This window comes from Oculina patagonica, chromosome 8 (genome assembly GCF_052425735.1).
Source record: "Oculina patagonica isolate OP01 chromosome 8, crgOcupat, whole genome shotgun sequence".
NCBI lineage: Eukaryota > Metazoa > Cnidaria > Anthozoa > Scleractinia > Oculinidae > Oculina > Oculina patagonica.
Genome location: NC_135765.1, coordinates 25697643 through 25724377, shown reverse-complemented (window position 1 = coordinate 25724377; position 26735 = coordinate 25697643). Strand labels below are relative to the sequence as shown.

At 36.3% G+C, this 26735-nt stretch overlaps 1 protein-coding gene across 4 annotated transcripts; it reads left to right on the top strand.

Moving 5' to 3' along the window:
• The first annotated feature begins 607 nt into the window (after positions 1-607).
• LOC144663744 (uncharacterized) lies at positions 608-24966 on the top strand. Of its 4 annotated transcripts, none has more exons than XR_013572654.1 (9): positions 608-1001; positions 1084-1192; positions 3425-3592; positions 7382-7431; positions 8576-8622; positions 12073-12176; positions 12698-12754; positions 13355-14998; positions 16070-18246. XR_013572654.1 is itself a non-coding variant. In XM_078524789.1 (9 exons), exons 1-8 carry the CDS (start codon positions 693-695, stop codon positions 13435-13437), a joined length of 927 nt encoding a protein of 308 aa, XP_078380915.1. In that variant the 5' UTR covers positions 608-692; the 3' UTR covers positions 13438-13445; positions 14760-18246. The 4 variants fall into 4 exon arrangements, 3 of the variants coding, with proteins under 3 accessions (XP_078380915.1, XP_078380917.1, XP_078380916.1); XM_078524789.1 differs by having other exon boundaries at positions 13355-13445; positions 14760-18246; XM_078524791.1 differs by lacking the exons at positions 8576-8622; positions 12073-12176; positions 12698-12754; positions 13355-14998; positions 16070-18246 and adding exons at positions 23127-23173; positions 23502-23605; positions 24083-24139; positions 24692-24966.
• Positions 24967-26735: the final 1769 nt, after the last annotated feature.

Below are 26735 nucleotides of genomic sequence, written 5' to 3'. Positions count from 1 at the left end.
GCTTCATCTTTTGGAACACCGCTGAGCTTGTGCTAATTATGTTTATCTGATTGCTTCAATAGAACATCTTAACTTACGCAGCATGGTGTGCTTTCTTAAATTTTCAACCCTTAGAAAACGCACAATTGTTGAATGCTGATGCCAAAGGTGACACAGATACTGTTGTAAACAAGTTAAATAAAATATGTCTTATATTAATAACTTGACTTTGAAAACAAACGGTTTAAATGATTCAGATAAACACCTTTTATGGCAATTCATCAAATCGCCAACAAAATTAGAGGAGGTCGATATATATATATATTTTGATTGACGTTCGGTGTGGGGATAATTCGCCGAAAGACCAGTAGCCAAGGTTGATAAGTTTCTTTCTTTTTTAACATAAAATACATAAAATGTCGTTAATACACATACTTATTTTTAGTTTTACAAGTGTTTCTAAAAATGGGCGATCATGTTTCAACCCGCCATTTTTCTTGCATTTTTAATTACCAACGGAACAAACGAGAAATTCCTGTGACGCATTCAATTTGAACTTTGCAAATCTTTTGATTCCACTTGCATCAAATATTAATAATTCAATGAGCGCCAGTAAGGGTAATTTAGAAAAGACTACGCGAAACGCATTATTTTGAGTAACGAAAAGTCGCAGAAACGCATCGAAAAAGGAAGAACTGAATTGTTTCCTTGACATGCTTTTCTACGCAGTTGTGTGCCTTTTGATTCGTTCTATCGCATCCTGTGATAGTTCAAAATGCAGCGAAACGTCCTCAGTCCAAAATTATCGTTTAACGGGGCATGTAATTGTTGAACAGCCGGCAAAAACTATGTTTGAGTGTATCAAGGCGTGTGATAAACATCAAGAATGTCGAAGTGTGAACTTCAAGTTGTTGGGTTTAGTTTGCCAGTTAAACAAGGCAGATGCCCGTATTGCCTATCACCATTATATCCCTGCTACAGGATACGTCTACAGTAATAACCCATGGCCAAAGATAAAACTGGTAAGAACTGCAGTGATATTTTAACTATGAGATAACACACTACTTAATAGTTTTTACTGACTTATTTATTTTTTTTTTTTAGAAATCGTGTGCAGAAATTAAAGAAATCGTGCCAGATGCTAAATCTGGTTATTACTGGATTGATGTCAACGGAAAGAAGAAAGAAGTATTTTGCGACATGGTGAATTATGGTATGATTCAACATGTAGTGGACGTTGACATAGCTTTGTATGATTGTATAAACAATGAATAGTTTACATAAAAGTCAGAGTATTGGAAATTACTTATATATTGTAGGGTACAAATTGATAATGCGATTGACAAAGTTTTATCTGCATAAACTATCATTTTAACGTAAAATACGTTTTTACAACAGGAATGAAAGCCTTTTTGGCCTCCTGCCTACCTGACTGAGCGGCCGACCGACCGACCTAAGGAACGATAAAAAACCGAACGAACCAATCAACCAATGCAACTAACCAACGATACAGTATTTGTATATTTGTATTTGCAACTATCAAAGGAACGAACGAACGAACGGACGAACGAACGAACGAACTAAGAAGCGAAAACACAAAAGCACTTAGGAGTGAGTGATCGACGAAGGAACAAACGAAAGTAGGAACGAATTCTAACACCCATTTATGGTCTGTGCTTTGAAGTCATAATGAAGTGATATGATGTCTTTTTTGTCGTCATTTACTTGCTTTTATCGATTGATGAAGTACTTCTTAAGTATTTCTATTACGATTGAATGTATCGACCATAAACAGCAACGTTTTGGATAGGATTATTGTTTTTGACAGACTTTGTCATTGGCAACAGCAATAACGCTATTGTGACGTCTTTTGAAATATTGTACCCGCCATCTTGGATCCGCATTTTAGGATTATCATAATACATAGATTTAGGCAAGCCTAAAAGCGGAGCTCCCCTTTAATTTATTTAATTTTGGCTAGAGTTACAATGTTTTCATTTTGATAAATATGCGGTCAAAGTTTAATGTATACGCTGGCCCACAAGTGCAAGACAAACAGAAATCCATCATAATCTCGAGGCAGAACAACTAATGGCCTAAAAATTAATTAAGAGTTTATTCTCTCCAGCCCTTTCGAAAGAATAGAAAATTGTTTTACGATCCACTTATCGTTTTGCTTTAATACAACTCATGGCCTAAAAATTAATTAAGAGTTTATTCTCTGCTCTCTAAGAGTAGAAAATAGTTTTACGATTCTCTTATCGTTTTGCTTTATACAAAATGACGTTAATATATTTTGTGGGCATATTCCCGTCTTACTTTTCTTTCCTGTATTTGTCTTAGCATCGGCGCACTGAAATGGGTTGCTCAGTCACGTACGCAAATTTAAAACTTATCTTTTATTTCTTACCGTGTGTACAGTTTAAACAAATTTAAACGTACACTAAATCGTCTCTATTCAGTGTAGTTATTCAGTGTAAAAGTAGGCTATACTAAAGCAAAATAATTGTTTGATTTACTTTGAAAAATATGAGTCAGTTTGTATTTTTCACCTCGTGCTCGAGCTATATGGGGTAAACATGTAATTCAGAGCAAGTTTAGTTTAAATAAATTTATTTTGTTCGAGCTTTTTGCTTTGTCGTCGTTTAGCACTTCGAAAGACGTCACTCATACTGTATGAATTTCTTCCGCCGAGAAAATGTAAGGCTAAAAGTCGGAATAAACTTGCACGGAAAAGGATTAGAATTCGACTTTATTGACGGCCAAAGAAAATCAACTTACGGCAATAGATAATCGGTAAATCCATAGCAAATAAAACCAACAGAACCAACTAAGGGGAACAACAAGAATTAACTGACATGTAAGCGTAAGCATAAATGTACTACACATCACAGTTAAAGCGACGGAAAAGTATAAGCTTAAGTTACGGAAAGATCTCTTTAAAACTTTGCCGACACAGAATCTATGGAAACTGCGCTCAGAAAGTAAGCTTAAGTTTATAAACATCATGAAATTTTCTGTAATAAAATCAGGCTCAGTAATTCAGTACAGTAATTGCTGTGTAGTATCGCTGTTTAATTCTACCCCTTGTGTACATTTTGTCTTGCCTTGCGAGCTTTATTTGCTGTTTGTAATCCCCTTACTTTTCTTTAGCCACGGGCGGGCAACCTCGTCCCCAGGCCTAATCCGTGCGTACGGGCGTACGTACGTACGTAGGCGACTCCCAAAATTTCTCGGTTCGATAGGATACCATTTGCCTGCCAACGGATGCTCCGCTCGCGCGCCTTCGGCGCGTGGGAGCTCCGCTATAATATCAAGTTTTTGGTTTTAACCGACTTTGTTTTTATAAAAAACTACATCTAAAAACTAATTCTCAACTGTGCACCCATTGAAATTTCCCCTAAAATTATTATTAATGCAATTAATTTCATTTTGTTCATTTCAGGGGGCGGATGGACACTTGTTGTAAGCATCAGTTCTTCGGACAACAACCATCTCAACAGAGAAGAAGTCAACTGTTTACTTCCTAACCGATGTGTTGAGCACGTTACCTCGAACATTCCAACCAGAAAACTATCTGATGAGGATATCCACGAAATCGCAACAACTGAAGGTAATATATTGGTTAAGAAAAAAAGTGCTTTGAAACATTGCATGCATTTTGTTCATATGTTCTGCTTTTTGGGGATGCCTAAGGGCATCCCTAGTTGTTTTTATGGTGCGTGTGTATTTCCCTTGGAAATACACACGCACCATAAAAAAGATTAAACGAAGTATAGGAATTCTTTCTAAACTTCGCTATTATCTTAACAGTAAAACCTTGCTGGACCTTTATTATGCTCTTGTTTATCCATTTTTAACATATTGTTTAATAGCTTGGGGTAATACTTATCAAACTTCTTTGCAACCTCTTTTTGTATTACAAAAAAAAGCCATTAGAATTATAACTTTCTCTAGCTTTTCTGAACATACAAGTCCACTTTTCAAAGATTTAAATGTTATCAAATTATTTGATGAAGTAACTTTTCACATTGCTGTTTTTATGTACAAATTTAAAAACCAACTTCTTCCTTCTAATTTTGATGTTTTTTTCACTTCGGCAAAAGAAACTCATGGTTACAATACAAGATTTTCTTCTAGAATGACTTATGCTTTACCCAAAACCAGAACAAATTATGGAATCTTTAATATTAGATATCAGGGTGCCAAAATCTGGAATGCTATCAGTGATGACATTAAGCTTCTGTCACTTAAACAATTTAAGAAAAAATATAAATTAAGCATTATCACAAGCTATTAACTGAACCTTTTATATTTAAATCTATAATACGTCATTTTCCATCTTTTTTCCATTAATTTTTCTTTAAGCCTACTTAGTTTTGTTTTTGTGTGTTTGTGTGTTGTATAGTTTGCTATGTAAATATTAAATATACCTGACCTTTTTATAAATTATTGTGATAAAAACTAAGTATGGCTGCCCAATCTTGTTAGCCAATCGTGGTTATTCTGGGCAGCCATGCACTTAACTCTATTTTATTTTATTTATTGTTCTGCTAATAATTGAATGAATAGGTGCAAATAAAGTTGTTGTTGTTGTTGTTGTTGGAAGTGAAGATAATTGGATTAACAACCGAAATAACCAATAACAGCATCATATATTGGTCTCTTTGGTGTTGGGCAACCGGTTTTGGCAAGGTTTGGTTAAATTGTGAGGAAATTAGTCAAATAGATGAACTCGAGGATAACTGGTTTTGCAAGGTGATTGATCGATTGTTTCTATTTTTGTGTTCAACTATCTCTGCGTGTTAACAAAAGCGCTTTAGGTGCTTTCAATAAACCCGGTAATAAACCGCCCGAACTAGCTAACATCTAAATTTTTCAGTTACAGTTGGACTCTCATTCCTCATATCGTTAGAGCGACTGGCGGAAATACGTTGACTGTGCCAATATGATAAGTAAAAGCGAATTCTTTTGGTATTTTCCTTCGTGAAAGCTAAAACTCATTGCCGGTTCTGTCAAATGTCTACACTTTCAGTGCGTTGCTAATTATATCAGCTAAATCAGTTACATGTGGCTGACTTTTCCCAATAATATTTAATCAATACAGTACTGCATGTATCTTAAAATTTAAACAAAGTTTTATCAACAAAAGATTGTTCATTTGACTTAAGTGGTAACAAATACTCCTGAATTGAGACGTTCTTGACCACTTCTGTGTCTTACGTGATGTCTGTTAAAATTTAATTAACAATTAAACACGTAAAGAGCTCGCTTTATATTTTTCGCCAATACATCACTTTATTCGAACTTAAAAGCATTGTAGTCGCCAAAACATTTCAATATTTTTTGGTGTTGCTGAGGATTATTCTTCCTATAATAATTATTTGAAGAACATGGAAAACGAGTTTGTTTGCGTTCAGTACAACGTGTTGACATTCTGGTTACGAGCGTTCTTCTGTTTGGATAGTAGGCCATGCTGTGTAAATAGTTCACATCAATACCCTTTCGTTTCTGAGGCAACCAACCAAAAACAGCAACGCGACGTTTCTCATGAGCCTTATTTTAAAACTAATGTTTTATAATGCGCAGTTCTTTCTCTTAGAATGATGATCGGAAACATCAAATGAAAAAATTTCTGCGGAATAGTTCCAATAATAATAGGTGTGCTTACACGGGGCACTTTTACCGTGGGAAATTGCCCTTTTACCACTGGAAACTGTAGGCGCGATCCATTGAGCCAAAATTTCCGGAAATCTCGGTTCAACACTGAATGGATCGGTTCGGTCCGATCGGAAAAGTTTCGGAAAAAGAGATCCACCTTTCAAGGAAGACCACTTTTCTGGTTAGATCGGTCCGATCGGAATTTGCCGTTCCATTTGACCATCCGCTTCCCCAGTACCTCTCTGTCGTGCTCCAGAAGCAACATGGCCGAACAAAATTACTATTAACCAGTGGCAGCGACGGGCATTGGCTTGCGTATTATGTTTTTCTCGTTTCACAAGGCTAATTTATATCCTTAAACATGTTTCCATATCTGCGACGATACGTTTTGTACGGGTATTTGTCCAGTTTGTAGGAGAGAAGTTCGTAAATATCTCTTGTCGAGTGAAAATGAAGCTTACATGGAAATATCTTAAACGATTGAGCTCAAACTAATTGTAAATACGGGTAAGTTTACTTCGCCTTAATTGTGAAGCAGCTCGCTGGTGAAAACTATGTCGTCGTTGTTTTACAGGATATTGTCTGTTGACTTGAAATCGTGGAGTAACAAACAAGAGTCGGACTGCAAACTCGCCATATCGACGTGGCAAATTTCCCTTTTCGTAAACGGTCGTTGCCATTTGAAACGGTCGATGCCATTTCTCAGAACGGTCGTTGCCATTTGAAACGGTCGATACCATTTATACTTTGTACCAAATCGCATGAAAGGATCTTTCAAACTTCTTGAGAGTATCAGATGTTTGTTTAGAAATGTCAAGCGATTCCAAAAATTATTTTGGTTTTCTAGTTGACGAAATATCTGAGCTTCCCGAGAAACAATTCGTTTTTCCATTGGAGGAGGTTGCCACTCGCCCACAGGTCGCCATATATAAATATAGTGGACAGCCAATTCCAAGAAATTTCCCCGAGTTTAAGTCTTTTGTCGATCTTATTTTTTTTTTTTTTCGCTCCTAGCGAGGAGTGCGGAGATCGAGACATGCACTTTTCGCGAGGGACAATAAGAGGGAGGCTTATCAGGTTCTGCACCGTAGTACTCCCCTTTAGTGTGTTGTAAAGGCATCTTGAATTAATTAATTGAGATGTCGTTCATGTTTGCGGTCCCTAACTGTTCTCAGTTTTAAAATACTTATCCTGAACTATATCAGTGACGGGAAAACTTTGGCGGGTAACGTCTTCATAAAAAAATACTATAACGGAACTCTTCCGACCAATGCAGGCTAAGGTTTATCATAAACCATAAAAAATCTTTACGGCATCCCCGTTTTTTGCTACTTTTCCAGCAACAAATCTACTTGTTTCGGCTATTTTGCTTGTTTACAAGTAAAATAATGATATGAGGACAAGCTTGTCACTCTCTTACCGAATTCCGCACATAGTTGTAAACTCTCAAGAAAAAAAATGACGTCACATATTTCAAAATCATCGATCTTGAATTCGCCCTCTTTGAGTTCAATTTATGTTTAAGAACGGTTCTTAAACTTCCAACATTGGTCGATCAGTAAAAAGTGAAAAGTCATGTTTGTGCTTTAACTGTAGAAACTAACGCAACCCGTTATTCCACGATAGTTGTTAATTCTTGCCCCCAAGCCGATCCAACTAACCTCCCCTTCCCCGTACAAGGATTTGAATCATGTACTAATCCTACTGATTTACAGATGCTTGATTCATTTAATCCTCCTAGGTTTATTCCGTGTAGATCAGATCACAGGAGGTTACACTGTGTTTTACCAAGTGAGTGAATACATAAATGAAATAAGCCCCCTTCCCCCTACCCCCTCATCCACAAAACTAAAAGAAAATCTGATGCGACAATAAACTTAAACAATTATTCAATATAGGGAAATGATTTTGAAGCCCGGAAAGGTTCTTTGTTAATTTTTTTGTTCGCTGTTTTTCGGGTTAAGTGTGCACAAAACCTGACAAATTGCAATAGGTGCATATTATTCATGTAACTGACCATAACAAAAATTGCCATTACGTGATTTATCCATAGTGTATGATCGAAAAACAAACGATATGCACAGTCGTGGACCTTCCAAAATATATCTTTGGCATCTTTGTTTGCCTGTTTGATGCTCACCGGGTTCATAACCATTTACCTCTATTAACTATTACTTAAAAGGTGGCTGTTCTGAAAAACGTTACTGACGTGGGTAAGAAGTAATACTCAATAGAGATATTCCCGGATTTTTTTTTCCTTTTTGAGACAGACGTTTTCAAAAGGGCAGGCCGCACCCCCACCATTATTGTGGTATTTTGACTTCTTCTTCTCTTAATCACGTAATTTTGTAGCGCGTGATTCGAAGGAAAAGTAAGTTCAAAGTACCGAACTCTAAAGTATTCAGTGTATGGGTTATTGTGCAGTTTAATTGCGTAAGCTTTCGAGCGAACGTCATTTAGACTTGCTACCGTGGCCGCACTGACTAGCCCCAATAAAGAGAGAAACAGAAGCTGTCCACGGTTGCAGTCCTGCTCTATCAGTTCTAGTCGTGTTGGTGTCTCGCAAAGTGTGATTTTTTCACGCAGTATGATAAGCCTTGCTGTATTGTTTGTTATGTTTTTTAATTTTTTTTGGCTGAGTAGATCTCTGAGTAGTTCCTACGTTAACAGTATTATCGTTTGCGGTCCCTTGTTTTACGCTCCTCCACCCCATACACCCAACACTTTTTGATAAAATAAAATATAAGGTCCAACAGGTCGCGACATTTTAGGACAAGAATTAGTGCATTTGTATACTAAGGGTATTTTCTCGTAAGTTAGCGTAGCTATAGGTTTCCATTCGACAAATAGCATGTCAAGCTTGAAGATATTATAAATGTTCTATTAACATAAAACAGCAGTGAATATTTCTTTATTTTACTCTCTATCCTTTCAGATTCCGATTGGAGCCTACATGTTTAATTCTGAATGTTCCGGAGCAAGGTATTATGTCTGTTATTAAATGCATAGTAATCTAAACTATAACAGAATTCTCAAATCTGTTTGCAATTCGATAGGTCCCTTTTATGCATCGAGGTCAAAAACATTCACACACCAAAACATCGAACCATGTTGTATTTTTGTCCCCTCAAATTTTGCACGGTTATTACACTTTTGGACTTCACTGAGTCCAATGACTGCGTTGGTTTAATAGAGGTTACCGCTCAATAGAGTTCTGATTTACAGTAAATATGGGAGGATTTCCTGGAATTTGGTAAGTGAGCGCTTAACAACTAGTCTTTGTTAGAATGAAGCAAACTGGGAAATGAAAATTTTGACACCCCTTCATATTTTGCATGCAGTTAGATATTCAGAGGAGATAAACAAAAATGCCTTTTTTAAGGTTGCAACCTTATTGTTGTCATAGCAACAGCCATCGTTTGTTGGTGTCTCCAAACTTAATTTTTCACTCAAAACATGCTCTGAAATGTGAAAAATGTAAACAGCTGTTTCTCGAGTCCATTAAAACACTACTGTTTAAGACATGGACCAAATATAAAGTCATCATTCTAGTTTATATTGATTTATCAGGCGTGCAAAACCAGAGAGTATTATTGGTCAGCAGTTTTGACTTAAAATGATACAATCCTTTATAATATGCAAAACATTGTGTCCTTGGACGTTTTCCTTTACTTGCTGTACTGCCTCTACTGAATTCTTTTGATGTTCAGTTTATTTATAGCAGGATTGGTAACGCAAACTATCTAAGCCTGCGTCTTAGTCTTTTTTGACCGCGTGATGCATTTATACAGGGACCCCACATGTGGAATTTGAAAGCGAGCACGTAAGCGTAAGCCAGCCGGAATGGGGGAATTGCGGGGGTGGGGGGGGGGGGGGGGGGGGCGATTCACTATCATTGTTACAAGAATGGATCACTTTTAGAAATTGAACCAGAAAATAAACCGTATCGCCTTGTAAGCTAAGCCCATTTGGTCAGATCGAAGCAGACCAACTAAAACAGGCATTTGTTTGGAGTCTGTCTTCCCTAATCCTGCAGTAGACTAACATAACTTGAGTACAATTCCAAAAAAATTCAGACCAAATTTTTTAAGATTTTATTGTTGTTTGAATCTACTTGTTCTTTATATTGAACGAGTCTTTTCTGGTAATACATGTTGCTAAACTACTGTTACTATTATCCTTTACAAACTCATTCAAGTACTGCGTCAAAAACGTCAAAAATGTTTTCAGCCCGAGTTTTCAGTGATTTATCGTTTCTTCCCAGTCTTTCCATTGTGCGGTAACAAACAATTCCTTTTTTCCATCACGTGCAGCACGCATTGTCAAATCAATTAGGTGATCGATGGGTTATTTTTGTAAAATAATTAGGTTTCATTTTACTCCTTGCAAATAACAAGGGAAACTTGGCAAGTCCTTCGTCTTCCTATTGTCTCCACGTATCGTTTTGATGCAACCTTCAATACCCTTTTTCTTTCAAATTTCTTCCATGTTTCCCGCGTTGAAATAAGACGCTAGAGAGTGACTGAGTGCCGTTGTGATTAACTGGAAATATGCTTGTCAAGTTCCTTCAGCTCCTTGCTAACCATAGAAGCAGTACAAAGAAATGCGATCCATCTGTGTAAGAAAGGCACTCCATCGTTTTCAAATAACAAATAACCACACATATATTTATTTCCATCCATGTTCCCATCTTCCACTTAAAGTTTCCCTTGTTCCCTAACAGTATTTTGTCCATTTGTGTGATCCCTGTTCCCTAAAATATCAGAGACATAGATTTTATAACAGAGCCCCTAGCTTTATTTTGACTAAAGATCTCCATGGTGTAATAATTGTTGAAATCAATGTATAAAAAAATGAAATTTTGACGGTCCAAAGAATTTTTAAAAGTTTTGATTTTAACGATCACTTATTTTTCGTCCAAATAGTAAAATAACCCAGTAATTATTTATTTTACGCTCTGCATACTGCTCGAGAATTAATTCATTTTTTAATGAGCATCACCAAATGGATCATGTGATTTATGCTTTACGTGAAACGATCTTGTCGAATTTAGAAAAGGTTCATAGAATATTAAAACTGAGACTGAGAAAGTTTTTTCTTGCTATATATCAATTAAAACTAAATATGATGATAAACAAAATACAGGACGGCCAGTAAAGCAAGTAAAAGAAAACGTCCAAGGACACAGTGTTTTCAGATTATAAAGGATTGTATCATTTTAGGCAAAACCGCTTACCAATAATACTCTCTGGTTTTGCACGATCGAAATCAAAATGGGACAAAATGCCTCGCGAAATTGCAATTCTTCGTTAAACTAGTGAATCAAGACAGTTTATCTTCTTGAAGAGCGAGTGATGCTATCGTCTGGAGTAAAACTACGTAAATTGTGTTCAATCCAAGATGAAAACTAAACGTCCCTTGTCGTGGCTTGCTGACTCAAGCTCTCTCAGTGAAGTTAAAGATGCTAAGCTTGCTATTACTTGTACAGATATTCGGAAATAAGCCAGATTACTGTCACTGAAGGTGTATATACAGCAACATGATACTCAGAAAAAAGGTACAGGCACTTGTACTAATATGAATGCTCGATGAACGAACCGACGCCATTATGGCAATGGTGAACTGGAGAAATTCTTGTGTAATGAGCTTTATTTTGATCGATATTGCTAACAAAATAAAGGCTAAATATGATTTTTTTTGATAAGAAAATGATTCAACAGATAATATTCTTTGCGACTGAGGGCAGTTTCACTGTTGCAAGTGTTTTTGTTGGTGAACAGACAAAATAATAATTTCGCCAAAATATACAAACCTGGTTTTTGAGGTTGATTCATTGAATTTCCTAAAATATAAAAAAAGCCCTCCCCACAGAGATCTTTACAGTTTTAGCAACTAGGATATCGGGGTAAACTGACTGCATAGTGTCTGGTCTGGAACTGGTGTACTTTTGGAGAAATTCAAAGAAACGTCTGGTACGTTTTACTCATAAACCAAAATGGCTGAAAACGCACTTAGTTAATTGACTGATTAGTCATTGTACATTTAATGCGAGAAAACGCCTTATACATCAATATAAACTAGAATGATGACTCCATATTTGGTTTAAGTCTTAAACAGTATTGTTAAATGAACTTGAGAAACAGCTGTTTACATTTTTCACATTTCAGAGCATGTTTTGAGTGAAAAATTAGGTTTGGAGACACCAACAAACGATGGGTGTTGCCATGACAACAATAAGGTTGCAACCTAAAAAAGGGCATTTTTGTACATTCCCCCTGAATATCTAACTGCATGCAAAATATGAAGGTGGGTCAAAAATTTTCATTTCCCAGTTTGCTTCATTCTAACAAAGACTATATAGTTCTTAACCCTTTAAAGGGTGACCGATTAACAGAGGGATTCTAAGGATTGACTACTGTTTATTTTTTTCAGGTGTCCTCGTATCATTATGTCTCACACATACCCATACCAGTGGGAATCAAACTGCAAGGGGACAGAACTTGGTTATCTTATTTACAACAGTGATTGCCACAGGGGTAAGAACAAATCAAGTTCGTTTTAGATTTGAGATTAGATGTTTTTATCTAGATTACTTTAACTTGCTAAACCCTTTGCTTAAAAAGAAAGGTCTTAAGTTCCCCCAACCCCCTTAACACACACACAAACACTTAATATAAAACCATATCCCTCAATTTGTGATATCGTTTTGTCTACATCTCGTACGGCCCATATATTGGAGAAATAATCAGACAACTGGCGAAAATTTCTAGAAGCAAAAAAAAGCCAAATAAGCAGAAAAAAAAAATTAAGTTAAGCATCGACACGATAAATTGTAAGTATTACTTACATCGAATACTTTAAAGAAACTTATCGATTTAAATATAAAACACTTCATGGCCGTTCATCCATCCTTATAGGAATTTCTTAACATTTTAATTTGCGTTTAAAATTTGTTTCGTTCTGTTTGTGTATATCGATTTTTTGTTAACGTTACTGTTGTTGTTGCTCTAATTTTTATCAATCAGTCAACCAAATTATATCTTTTTCTCGTTATTAGTTTTCGACGGTCATGATAATCATGAGTGCGGACAGGAGTGGCATTCATCAAAACACAGTACGTTTGCACTTTTATAGAGCGGTTTTCACTTGAGTGACGAACGTAAATTGCGTTTGCTTTGGTTTTGCATTACTACGCTTAGTGATTGGCTTAAAAATCTCGCGCCATTTTCTCATCAATCAGAACTAAAACCAAAACCAATCGTGACTCGCTTGCGCACGTTTTCCCACGCTTCGTGCCGGCTACATGTATTTGCTTTGAGTTTTGATTGGTTTACTGGATTGTCTGTGTTCTTTGTGATTGGCTAGAGTGATTACTTTGGTTTTGGTTTTACGACACTCATTGAAAACTGCTCTATTGTCGATTAAACTTGTTGACGCATTGTTAGGTTCGGTTTTGTAAGTCTATTGAGAGCGAAATGGCCTAATAAACGATATGGGAAGCAGCCACATTTTAAGATTTCCAGTCAAATATTTAGGTATAATTGATTTTACTTAAGTATGAAGAACAATTCATGCCCAACGTTTCTCAAAGGAAGGGAGTTGAGTTAATAGATAAAGTTTTAGGCAAATAATTTATTGCAGATATTTGTGACAGCACATAACTTTATACCCGTGTTTTTGTTTGAAGTAACGTTTATCGTACTGGATTTTATAGGCACAAACAGAGTACTGTATGGATTCCCTTGTGACACTACTGGAATATACAATGCTAACCAAGGTTTCCTCTTTGTAAAATAGACAACAAGGTATATCATCGGCAAAGCTGTTTCTTGCATGCTGACATCTAGTTAGTGTTTGCTTACTTTAAATTAAGGTGGCTTAGTACAGTTTTGAAAGTGTAGAAGAACTCAACTTTGAACTCATTTGTAAAATGCTCAGAAATGCTTTATCTTAATCTTATTACTGTTTGTTACAGACTTAAACCACCATGCGCGACATTTGATCAATAAAAATGCTTATAAACACAGTAAACAGCAAAAATGAACGACCGAGTGCTTAAAAGAGAACTGGAAGCTAGTTATTTTAATGGCGTTTTGCTGAAAATCCGCCCGTATGGCTCTACCTCAGAAATTGGCTCTGATTAAACAATCATGCAAAATAAAATAAAATAAAAATCTGTATGACAGATTTTCTTAGAAAATAGGAAAATGTGGTATTTTGGCTATTTTTTAATAGTTCAAAATATGTTTTACACTTTTTTTATTAATTTTGGCCGTGGAGGTGACTCAACCCTATAAGTTGATGGTGAAAGGTTCATCATATGTTGTACAATAAGTATTTGTGAAATGATCAGTCAAAAATAGAATAGAATCAAAATGCACATGCCCTCTTATTTGAGCGCGCGCTCATGTGACGCTACGAGTTTCGTGCGATGACGAAATAAAACAAAATGGAACTCCTTTGCTGTGTATTTATCTATATTTCTCGCCCCTTTTTCTGTTTAAACAAACAGTGTCTGAAAGCATTTTGAACTTTTCTCTGGTATACCAAATTGGTTTACCGCGAGTTAAATGTTGAATCTTTTTTGAGTTGTTTACGTCATTTGTGTCCGCGCGAGCAATATGGACGTCAAGCAGAAAATCGTAGCGCGCGCTGTTCAGTCTCGTATAAACTCTAGTAAGCCACCTTTAATATGACTTGTTAATTGTATTTCCTCAACGGACTTGCCAGTGCATTTAAGGACTTAAACTACAAGTGTTATTTGAAAATTATCCAGAAATTACACAAGTCTTTACATGATCTCAATTGAAAATAAAAAAAATATATTATCACGAGTAGTTTAAATCCTTAATCACTCGAGCTTTCATACGATTGCTTATTTAAATCATTTGTTATTAATACTGGAGCAATGGTAAAATACAATTCCTGAGTTTTGATTGGTTCACAGGCCATAGTATCTGAACTCATAATATTATACCATGCACCACATGGTTCACGTCAAATTGACAACAATTTTGATCCTAGTACTAAAAGATTTTTTCTGTTAACACAGCCGAAGAGTCTTTTCCGTATGAGTGGTGTAATTTTTAAAAATGAACTTCACTTTGGCTTTTTGGTAGGTTCTAATCATTATTACGTTACCATAGATTTGACGGTCTCGCAATTCAACTTTGGAGTCGAAGTTATATCGAAGAACTTTCAAATCTGGCCGCTCATTACGCTCATCATCTCAAAACCTGCTCCTGAGATCGATTCCAGTTAGTTTAGTTAACCCTCGGACGTACAAGCAAATTAATTCCTTTACCGTAGTACAAGAGAGGGGTGGATGGAATCCTTCTAGAATTTCCGCTTTTTTAAGGTGGCTCGTACCAGTTTTCAGGTTTTTGACTGTGCGACGTTTGGAAGAAAATGGCCAAAAAAATAATTAAAGATCGTAACAAAATTTTTGTATAATTAAATTACCCATTGTGTTGTTGATCCAAAATACCAATATTTACGTCATCAGTGGTTACCATGGCAACGGTAGCAATGATTTTTTGGACCCTTTTTCAGCTTCCAGTGCTTATATCTTGAAAACTAACTCGATGACCCCCATTTTTTTTCTCGTGATAATTTTAAGCATATGAAAAAGAAACTGTATAATTATTTTAAAAAAATTCTACGAAGCGGATTTTTTGCAAATGCAAAAAAGAGAAATTTGTAAGTAATTAAAAATTCCTTTCGTAGAATTTTTTTAGATTTTTTCTGGCGTTTCCTTTACATAAAAGGAAAATATTTGGGCAATAAAAAATAGGGGTCATCGGGTTAGTTTTCTTGCTAAAGCCTTCGCGAACTCAATAATTCCCACGCGCGTTTCCGCGCACTTTAAAATTTCGATTTTAAAAGTTTGGTATTTACTCATGCTCAGTTCTGACTACCGCTGATCTTTGCGGGCACATACGCGCGCAACACGCGTGGACTTCCCCTCGCTTTGTCTGCGAAACTTTTCGGCTCAGGATTTCATGGGATTTAGCCAGTTTCAGTTAGCGCCAGTTGTGCCTCTTAGGTCTTACTGTTTAGTATTTCTTTGTCTGAATAATCATGTGTTTGAAAGCGAACTCAAATAAGCTGAAACGAAAAAAGTGGAATTGAGTCACGATCTCCGACAAGATCGATCGTAGCACATGCGAATTTGCTTTTGTAACTCGAGCAGTGAGATCCGAAAACATTTTGACTGTCGAACATTAAGTTGACTTTAAATGTTCTTGTTGAAAAAACTTCAGTTGAACGCGGAATTTCTTTCTTAAAATGAAGAAAAGCAACCTCGCACTCGGCCGCCATGTTTGTTTGTTTTTTCAAATCTCGCGCGTGACTCGTGGGCATGAAGCGTGACGCGCGCGCTAGTCACCAGACTTCCCACGCAAGAAAAACCGGTACGAGCCACCTTAAGGCACAGCGAAAATATTTTTCACTGTATAAAAATGCCGAATCTTGCTTTAAACGATGACGAAATTCTTTGGTGGTTGTGACATCATACATATGACGTCGCATGACGTCATTATAACCGCCATCTTGGACCCACCATCTTGGATAACACCATTTTCTAAAAAAAAGTCAGAAAATAACGGACATTGATAAAAAAAAAAAAAAAAAAAACACGCCAGGATGCCTATGGAATGTAAAAATAAACATATCGTTCGATTGTGTTACAAAAAACCTAAAAAAACATAAAGAAAGAGGTTAAAAATGACGATTTTGGGCGAGACCAGCTTGGTTTCATGACCTTGCATATGATCACATTTTTTACATAATCGGTATGGGGGGGGGGGGGGAGGGGGGAGCATCCATCCCCCTCCCCACTTGTACGTCCGAAGGTTAAGCATTAGCCAGTGGCCTACCACATAGAAAACTAGTAAGCTGATTGGCTGTGTAGTTTTCTAAATATCAATCAACAGAAACTTTTCAGAGCGCAAGCTTGCTTAAATTATTAAAAAAACATCATAAATTTACAACGACTCGATTTATGCTAAAATAAACCTCGATACCGCAGTCTGATCATGAGCCCATAATTTATTATGATTCTATTGTGTTTCACATTTACTATTCATGTAAATTTTTTGAAAAGCCTCTAACTTTGAAACGCAACCAGACTTTGTTACTTTGTCTAAACAGTATCTCAGATTATATCAATATAGCAGGTCATTTTCTCCGAAACTTGGCAAAGCCAAGGCAACCATATAATATTGGAACGCACTTTTTTTTTCCAAATTACAAATTTCCCGTTTAGTGTGTTCTTTTTGGCATTATATTCTGTGTCAGTCAGTCTTCCTGCACCCCCCTCCCCTTTGCGTTTAAGTTCTTTTTCTTTATCTGTAGATTGTCGATAGATTCTTCTCTTTTCTCGGGGTCTCGTGCCACTGCGTTAGACAAAGCGTTTTAGCCAAATGTCAAGAACTAAAGGTTTTAAGCCTTAGAGGCAATAATTACAATTTTCAAGGATAGGAATCGAAATATTCTAAATAAGATGACTGACGGGTTTATCCTAAATAAACTTTTCACATGGAGCTCTTGTGTTAGTGAAGTCAGAATAGGGATTATGTAGTAGTATCAAATTTCGTCGCCAGCTGGCGACGCGACACGGATACAGAGCAGGAAGTTGTGCGAAAATCCCAAGTTAGAGTTCGCTGGCGAGGTGTTGTCAATGACCTATGCTCCACCTGGGGCGACGGTTTTAAGTAATTAAGTAAGTATCACAATTTTACATTAAACCTACTTCGTTAATACCACCACATTTCAGTTATGTCCCATTCGTGGCTCCAACACTCTTGAAGTTACAGAAAGGGAGGGCAGGGCGGTAGGAAGACGCCCATACCTTCTCTACGGCTGGAAAATAAAATAAAATATATATAAAAAGAAAACGTTCTTAATTCGAATCAATTAATTAATTCGATGTGAGTATGTATGGGTTATATTTCCATAACGGCTTCATTTAAATGGGATTAACTAGTCTTTTATCATAATTTGCATTAAAACTTAAGTTAACCCTATTGAGACCGGGCTTTTTGGGGTCTTTTCACACCGTCAGGGGGGATCCCCCCATGCATTAAGGTTATTTTTAATAAATCGGAACACAAAAATCACAAATTTGGCAAAATATGCCTGTAAAAATGCCGTTACCATTTTTACGTCAAGTTCCCAACACAACCTCCTTTTTTACCGAATTATTTGCAGATAAATTTTGGATAAACTCGCAAAATTTGGCAGCGTTTGGTTGAAGCTTGAAGAAGTTATAAGCGCTTAAAGTCAGCGCAGGCCTCAAAAGCCCTCTTTCCCTCCCCTCCCCCCCCCCCTCCCCCCACCGGTGTGAATAGCGTTAATATGAACGACAACCTCATCAATAAGACAACATTTTTATGGAGCAACGGTGGTCGTATTAACGAGGTTCGACTGCATGTGTGATACGTAAAATAAGTTAATTGAAACATTGGGACGGTAGTTTATTGAATAGTTGGAGTACGGTTTTGCAAATATAAATAATTTGGTTCACAATATAAATGTTCAACATAACACCTTGTAAGCATCTGTTTCTAGAACCAACTAAGTGCAAAAATAAAATGTTATACGATTGTACTTTGTCAGTCTGTTTGTTGTTTGTCATTTTTCCCCTTATTCTTGAATATCAACTAATCCAATTGCAAGCGTATATTCACCAAGCGCGAGAGCCGTGCTGCATGGAATATTGGCCGTACGATGTATAATTAAACGATTTGCGCCATCATTTGGAACACCGCCGAGCTTCTGCTAATAATGTTTGTAATTGCCTTCAATAGAACATCTCAACTTACTCTGCATAGTGTGCTTTAAAAAGGCACAATTGTTGAATGCTGATGCCAAAGGCGACATAGATACTGTGGTAAACAAATTTAATAAAATAATATGTCTTATATTAATAACTCGACATTGGAAACAAACGGTGTAAATGGTTCAGATAAACACCTTTTATGGCAATTCATCAACTCGCCACCAAAACTGGAGGAGGTCAATATATAAATTTTGATTGACGTTCGGTGTGGGGATAATTCAAATTTTTTCAGTAGCCAAGGTTGAATTTTTGTTTATTCTTTAAATCAAATTTAAAAACTACATAGATGAAGTGCGTGTTGTTTTCTATCCACTCATAAAAGGATGTAAATACACAAACTTATTTTTGGTTTTACACGTGTTTCTAAAAATGGGCTTTCATGTTTCAACCCGCCATTTATATTGCATTTTTAATTACCAATGAAACAAACGAGAAATTTCCGTGGCGCATTCAAATTAAACTTTGCGAATCCTTTGATTCCACTTGAATCAAATATCAATAATTTATTGAGCGCCAGTATTAGCACTAGTATTGCTCATCACCATTATATTCCTACTAGAGGATACGTCTACAGTGATAACCCGTGGCCAAAGACCAAAATGGTAAGAACTGAAGTAACATTTTAACTCTATGATCACTCATTACTTAGTAGTTTTTATTTTTTACCACAGCACTACATGTACTATGAAGCTTGACACGATTGGCTATGGCTAAGCCTTTGGCTTGTCTTGACTAAGAATACAACGCAACTAATGGGGTGGTTTTGAAGGAAAGCACTGCTTTGGGAAGGATGAGTTGGATTTTCACTAAAATTTTTGATTGTTTTTACTTAAAAGCCCAATCAGAGAAGGTCAATGATTAATTTCCCAAGCGTAGATGTGTCCGAAACTTAAGTACAAGATAATCGTTTTACCTTGGTAATTTTCATCCAGATCAGCTTCATATTTTTGCCGCTGTGCTACAACAATATGTGCGAAACGCCTCATGGTTATAGCTTGCTGGACTCGGCGGGTTCAAGCCCTAGCTAGAATCATTGTGTTTTGTTCTTAGGCAACAGACTTTACTCTCATAGTACCTCTCTCCACGCAGGTTTATAAATAGGTACTGTAGAATTAATGCTAGCGGGTTACCCTGCGATGGACTAGCATCCCATCAAGGGCCGGGGAGTAGAATGAATGCTCTAGAAACTTGGATAAGCTACGGTGGTATGGGCCACTAGGTCCGACGTAGACTTGACCTTGATCATTACCACATTCTCTAATTTTGATTTTATTTTTTATTTACTGATTTTTGTTTTAGAAATCGTGTGCAGAAATTAAAGAAATCGTGCCAAATGCTAACTCTGGTTACTACTGGATTAATGTCAGCGGCAAGAAGAAAGAAGTATTTTGCGACATGGTGAATTATGGTATGATTCCACATGTAGTGGACGTTGACGTTTCTTTGTATGGCTGTAATCAACAATAACTAGTTTACAGTATAGTTAGAAGGTGCAAATTAGTGCAAATTATTTATCTATAGTAGAGTACAAATCGATGTTGCGATTGACATGGGTTTTATATGTATGAACTAACATTTAAGCGTAAAATAATCTTTACACCGGGAATGAAAGCCTGCCTATCTGCCTGCTAGCCTGCCTAACTGACCAACTGACCTAATGACCGAGCTAATGAACGAACGAACGACCAAACGAACGAACGACAGAACGAAAGAACGAAAGGGCTAACAAACGAACGCATGATTGAGTATTTGTGTTTGTATTTGTAACGATCGATCGAACGAACGATCGAACGAACGAACGAACGTACTAACAATTGTACGAACACGAAGACAAACGAACGAAAGAAAGAACGTACGAACGAACGAGCGAACGAACGAACGAATAAAAGTAAGAAAGAACGAATGAACGAACGAACGAATTATAATGCCAATTTATGCTTTGATGTCAAAATGAAGACAAAAAAAGTGATAAGATATCTTTATGTCGTCATTTGTTTGATTTTATTAGTTGATATTGCACTTTATCAATATTCCCATTACGATTGAATGTGTTTTTGTGTTTGATAAAAGTTCGTTTGTTGTTCGCAACAGAAATTACATCATCGCGATGTCTTAAATTTTGAAATACAATAGCCGCCATCTCGGGTCCGTTGTCAGAATGAAAGCGGCATTTTTTTAAAAAAACACATTTTTTAATAGTAGCAGCCAATAGTATTTTTCCGTCCTTGTCTATTACTCCTCAAATATTTATTTATGAATATTAATTATGAAGGTAAAAAGTAATAATTTCTCCAATTCAGGGGGCGGATGGACACTTGTTGCAAGTATCAGTTCTTTGGACAACAACCATCTTAACAGAGAAGAAGTCAACTGTTTACTTCCTAACCGATGTGTTGAGCACATTACCTCGAACATTCCAACCAGAAAACTGTCAGATGAAGATATTCACGAAATCGCAACAGCTGAAGGTATAATTATAGCAATGGTACAAATAATTGGGGAACATTACCGCATACATTTTCTGCTTATATTCTACATTTTATCGCAGATAGTGAAACCATTTTTGTTTTCTTTTGTTTCAAGGAGACGTGACGGTCACGTTTCTTTATAACGAATCTAAAGATGATTTTTCGGTAACAGTCGGGTGTCAGCTAGAACAAAATCAGCAATCTTGAATTCTTCCTTTTTTAGTTCAGTTTATGTTCAGAATGGTTCTTAAATTTCCAGACTTGGTCATAATAGAGTCACAAATATTATAAGTGCTTACATTGTAAAGGCAGTGAATTGTTAACATAATGTCATAAAAATAAAACGCTTTAAATATCCAAAATTAGATAAAACAGACTGCCAAAGCAGAGATGCAAAGCTATGTGAAACTGAACTGAACTGAACTTTATTAATTGGTGTTATAGATTATTGCGAAATTGCTTGCCCCCGCTACTAGTAAAACGGCTAATCGAGGCGGGAACAAAGGTTAAAAAAATAGATATTGCACATTTAATACAAAAGAGAAAGAGAGATATTAACATTTGATGAATTAACTAATAAGTTTTAAAACTAGGAAGAAAATAAACTGACAATATAAGGTATAAAAGAAAAATAATTTAACGCATTTAGGTATTCCCCGATCGCTGTTTCTTGCCCCTAAACCCATCCGTGTGACCTCCCCGTCCCCCTACAAATAACTGAAATCGTATACTAATCCTACAGATTCAAAGATGCATGATTCATTCAATCCTCCTAGGTACATTCCGTGTGGATCAGATCACAGGAGGTTACACTGTCTTTTATCAAGTGAGTCATAATAAAAGCCGCTTTAAATGAATAAAATAAGCACTCCCTCTCCCCCTAAAACTGAAGGAAAATCGGAAACGTCAAATTTCGTGTGTAAGAAGTGACAACATTAGAGATGTCCCGGGATGATGATGATGATGATGATGATGACGATGACGATGACGATGACGATGACGATGATGATGATGATGATGATGATGATGATGATGATGATGATGATGATGATGATGATGATGATTACTATTAAGAATTAGTAGAAACTCAGCTGTGTTCTATTGGAAATCCGCGAATCTGATTGGTTCTTCCACTGTTTTCTATTCGCCGATAGAAAACAGTCGCGCGCGCGTACCTCGTTAAGCGGTGATTTTTCTTGATTTTTGTCTTCAAAGTGCACAAATACTGTAAGTTTTGGACTGCAATCCTTTAGAGTTTCTACTAAAACAATTAGACTACTCGCCCTCGTTTTCTATGAGCGATAGTCAACTCGGCTGCGCCTCGTTGACTATTTGCTCATAGAAAACTCGGGCTCGTAGTCTAATTGTTAAATAGAAAACATGTTCCGTGTTTCTATCGAGTTATAAAAACACGAGTTGAAGTTTGGGAGAACGAGAAGTGCTGTGGGAACACGAGCCGATAGGCGAGTGTTTTCACAGCTTTTCTCGTTCTCCCAAACTTCCACTCGTGTTTCTATAACTCGATAAAAACACGAAACATGTTTTCTATTTCTTTTAGAAAATAGCTCAAAGAAAATAACGCATAACGAAGTAAAATTATGCGCTATATTTAACATCAAAACGTTTATTCTCTTCACCTCACGGTTTTACGTCATCAACATGATCAACCAATCATAGTAAATTAAGGCAGGAGTTAGGACGATAGGACGGCAAACAATTCAGACTACATTACCGCTTGAATGCTTCAAAATTAGTGTCTTATAGCAAGTTTTATTAGAATCAGTTTCACTGGTTTTGTAAATTCACTGTACTCACATGTAGTATTAAAAATAAAAAAAAAAGATAATTCTTCGTGTTATATGTTGAACAATCTGTCGTTATATGTTGAACAATCTGTCGTTAAATCAGCAGTCATCTACAAATTTTATTTTCGTAGGGGGGGGAGGGGTCGGTGGGTAATTCAGTTTTAAAAAAAAAATCTTGCAAGCGCACGTGTGCAAGAAAAAACCTGCACAAGACAATTGTCCCCCCAAAAAATTCGCGAATGCACAGAAGTTTGAAAATAAAAAATTTACGCACACAACAAATATAAATATTTTAATAAATATTATATAAATATATGATTATTTTTGATTATTTTTTATTTTTATTATTATTTTACCTGTATATTCTTACAGATTCCGATCGGAGCGGACATGTTTAATTCTGAATGTTCCAAAGCAAGGTATTACGTCTGTTATTGCATGCAGAGTACAAAATTATTAAATCTATTTGCAATTCGATGGGTCCCTTTTTTATGCATCCAGGTCGAAAACGAACATAATTGTCAGTATGTTCTCGTTAACCAAATTTTTTCACATTTCCTTAAATTTTGTTTGGTCATTATTGATTAGTTGTCACTTATGGACAACACTCAGTTCAAGCTCTAATATACAGTAAATATGGGGAGAGATTTCCTGGAATTTGACAAGTGAACGCTTAATTATGTAAATGGCGACCGATTAACAGAGGAACGCTTAATTAAGATTTGACTGCATTTTTTTTTTTTTCAGTTGTCCTCGTATCATTGTGTCCCACACATACCCCTACCAGTGGGAATCAAACTGCAAGGGAACAGAACTTGGCTATCATATTGCCAATGGCGATTGCTACAGGGGTATGAACAAATCAACTTTGCGTTAGATTCTAGATTAGATGTTTTTATTTAGATTTCCTTATTTTGCTGAAGCTCCTCTTAAAAAGAAAGGCCTTAATTCCCCCCTCCCCCCCCCCCCCCAAACACACGCACCAACAATTAAACAAACACACTTTAAGTTGAAACTACACCCCTCAATTTGTGATATTATCTTTTCTACATCTCGTACGGAGTATAAACAGGAGAATCCGACGAAAATGTTTAAATCAAAATAATGCCAAATAGGCATAAGAAATAATAAAAGATAAACACTGACATGATCAATTCTAAGTGATACTTAAAGCAAATACTTTAAAGAAACTAATCCTCTACATATAATTTTTTAACAATTTGTTTCGTCCAGTTTGTGTATATCGATTTGTTTGTTAACGTTACTGTTGTTGTTGCTATTATTTTTATCGGTCAGTCAACCAAATTATATCTTTTTCTCGTTATTAGTTTTCGACAGCCATGATAATCAAGAGTGTGGACAAATGTGGCGTTCATCGAAACACAGTAAGTTTACATTTTTAAATTGTCGATTAAACTTGGTGCCGCATTGTTAGGTTCTGTTTTGAAAGCCTGTTGATAGCGACATGGCCTAATAAACAGTATGGGAAGCACTTACTTGTTTAGCTTTTCTAATCAAATAACTAGGTAGGGAGTTTGTTAATCTTACTTTTATAAATTATTTTACTTAAGTGTTTTAATTTAGCAGAGGGTTTTACCTAAGGCTATACATCCACGACGCTTAAACTAATTGATTGATTGATTGCTTGGTTGATAGATTGATTGGTTGACACATATTGTATTCCAATATTTTGGATGAAACTCTCAGACGAGCAAGCAAATTCATGCCCCATCGTGTTTCAAGGGCCTGGGGGGGGGGGGGGGGGATGTACAGGAAAAAAAAATCATCTAAGGCAAATAATTGATGGATATTTGTGACAACATATAACTTTATAATGACTTTATTACGTCAACCGTCTCAGATCCGACATTGCATATATGTCATATTTTTACCTCAGTTTTTGTTCGAAGTAACGTTTACCTTTTTGTTTTTGATAGGAACAAATAGATTGCTGTATGGATACCCTTGTAGCGGTACTGGAATATTCAATGGTAACCAAGGTCTCCTCTTTGTAAAGTAGACAACAAGGAATATCATCGGCAAAGCTGTCTTTTGCGTGTGTACATTGGTAACACAGCTAAAGAGTCTCCGACGTACAAGCAAATTCATAGTAACATAGAAATCTCTAAAGAAATTTCGTGCGACTGTGTAGCGCATATAACTAGTGAATTGAAACGATGATTAAAGTGTAAATCAAAATGACAAATGCGCCAGATGGTAGTATTAATGTTTCCATACGTTTCGGGGCTACTGCCCCTTCTTCAGTGCAAAATATGATGGCATGTCATATTTTGCACTGAAGAAGGGGCAGTAGCCCCGAAACGTATGGAAACATTAATACTACCATCTGGCGCATTTGTCATTTTCATTTACACTTTAATCATCGTTTCAAGCAAATTCATATCCGCACTGTGGCAATGGAGGGAGGGGGGGGGGGGGGGGAGAACCCCTCCCTAGGGTTTGTGTTATTTTAAGTGGCAGCAAAAGTATTTTGCACTGAGTAGAAATACGTTAGCTTACTCTACAAGACGACATTTTGTGGCTGAGACGTCATATGACGACAATAACCACATTAGAGTGTCCACCCTGGATATGCCATCTTGGATTTCACCTTTTTATTAGGAAGAATTAATTCCAGTAAGTTTGGTTGACCTACTACTTATAAAACTAGTAAGCTGATTGGCTGTGCGTTTTCCAAATATCAATTAACAAAGACTTTTCAGAGCACGAGTTTGCTTTTTCATGCATCATCGCTAGAAAGTTTTAAAAACATATATTTAACAGATATTTAACTGAGAGCTCGAGCTTACCATGAATTTTGATATTAAGCACGTTACCACAGTCTAATAATAATAATACTAATAATCCCATCGTATTTCACATTTAATATTAATGTTAAATATCCAAAAAAACCTCTAACTTTGTAACAAAGCAACCAGAGATTAATTCAATATGACATGTCAATTTTTACGGAATTTTTTGAACAGTGATTATGTAAAAGTATCAAAGTTAATATCAAAGGAACTACGTCTCGGGGATTTCGTAGATGTTTTGGTCTAAATTGTTCTGAAATTAGTGGTAGGCAACTTAACATTGTCTTTGAACGTCTAAAGGAAGGTATAACCTAAATTTGTGGATAGAAATCAAACTACAGCTATAAAAATCGATTTTTTGGAAGAAGCTCCTTAATTTTTCAAGTTGCAATCGATTTCAATTTGATCCACGTGCAGCCAAAGACGCTCGTTTACAGTTTCCGTGCTCTAATAAGGATTCTTATTTTACCGTAATGATTTAATTTAGCGCCCTCCTTCCAATAAGCGCCCCCTTCCGAATAAGCGTCCCCCTTCGGATGTGTTTTTGTCAATAAGCGCTCCGTTTCCAATAAGCGCCCTAATTCTAATAAGCGCCACATTGTTATAAGCGCCCCTATTCTTAAAAGCGCCCCTATTGTGGATAACTGCCCCCATTGAAGTCATCGACATCGAAGAGATAAATTTACCGTACCGTACATGTAGATATTTACTGATAAAATTAACAATTACTTAAAAATTAACAAACTTTTCAACAATTTGTTGCTGTTACAGTTTCTGTTATTGTTAGTTATTTTAATATTTCTCAAAGTTTTGCTTTAAACATTTTGTTGTTTCTCAAAATATTAAATAAGCGCCCTGTCCCGAATAAGCGCCCTGTCTCGAATAAGCGCCGTACCTTAAGGTGCCAAAAGTAAATGAGCGCCCCGGGCGCTAAATCGAATCATTACGGTAAATAAACTATTATATTAACGTTTCCTTCGACAAAAATATAAGTTTTGGGTGCTCAAATATCTGTTATAATCCGCGACAAAGCCCCTTCAATCCTACTTCGTTAATACCATCACATTTATGTACATTTCGCCGAAAAAAATATATATTTAAAATAAGGGTAACAACTGTTAAAAAAATGAAGATGATCATATTGATTGAAAGCGTTTCGTGTCATATT

Bases quoted from the DNA above. Each gene is read 5' to 3' on its own strand.
- LOC144663744 (XM_078524791.1), top strand. From the start codon at position 693: ATGCTTTTCTACGCAGTTGTGTGCCTTTTGATTCGTTCTATCGCATCC. The intron at 3,593-7,381 runs GTAATATATTGG...TAATCCTCCTAG, and splicing joins CGAAATCGCAACAACTGAAG to GTTTATTCCGTGTAGATCAG. The intron at 7,432-23,126 runs GTGAGTGAATAC...ATATTCTTACAG, and splicing joins GTTACACTGTGTTTTACCAA to ATTCCGATCGGAGCGGACAT.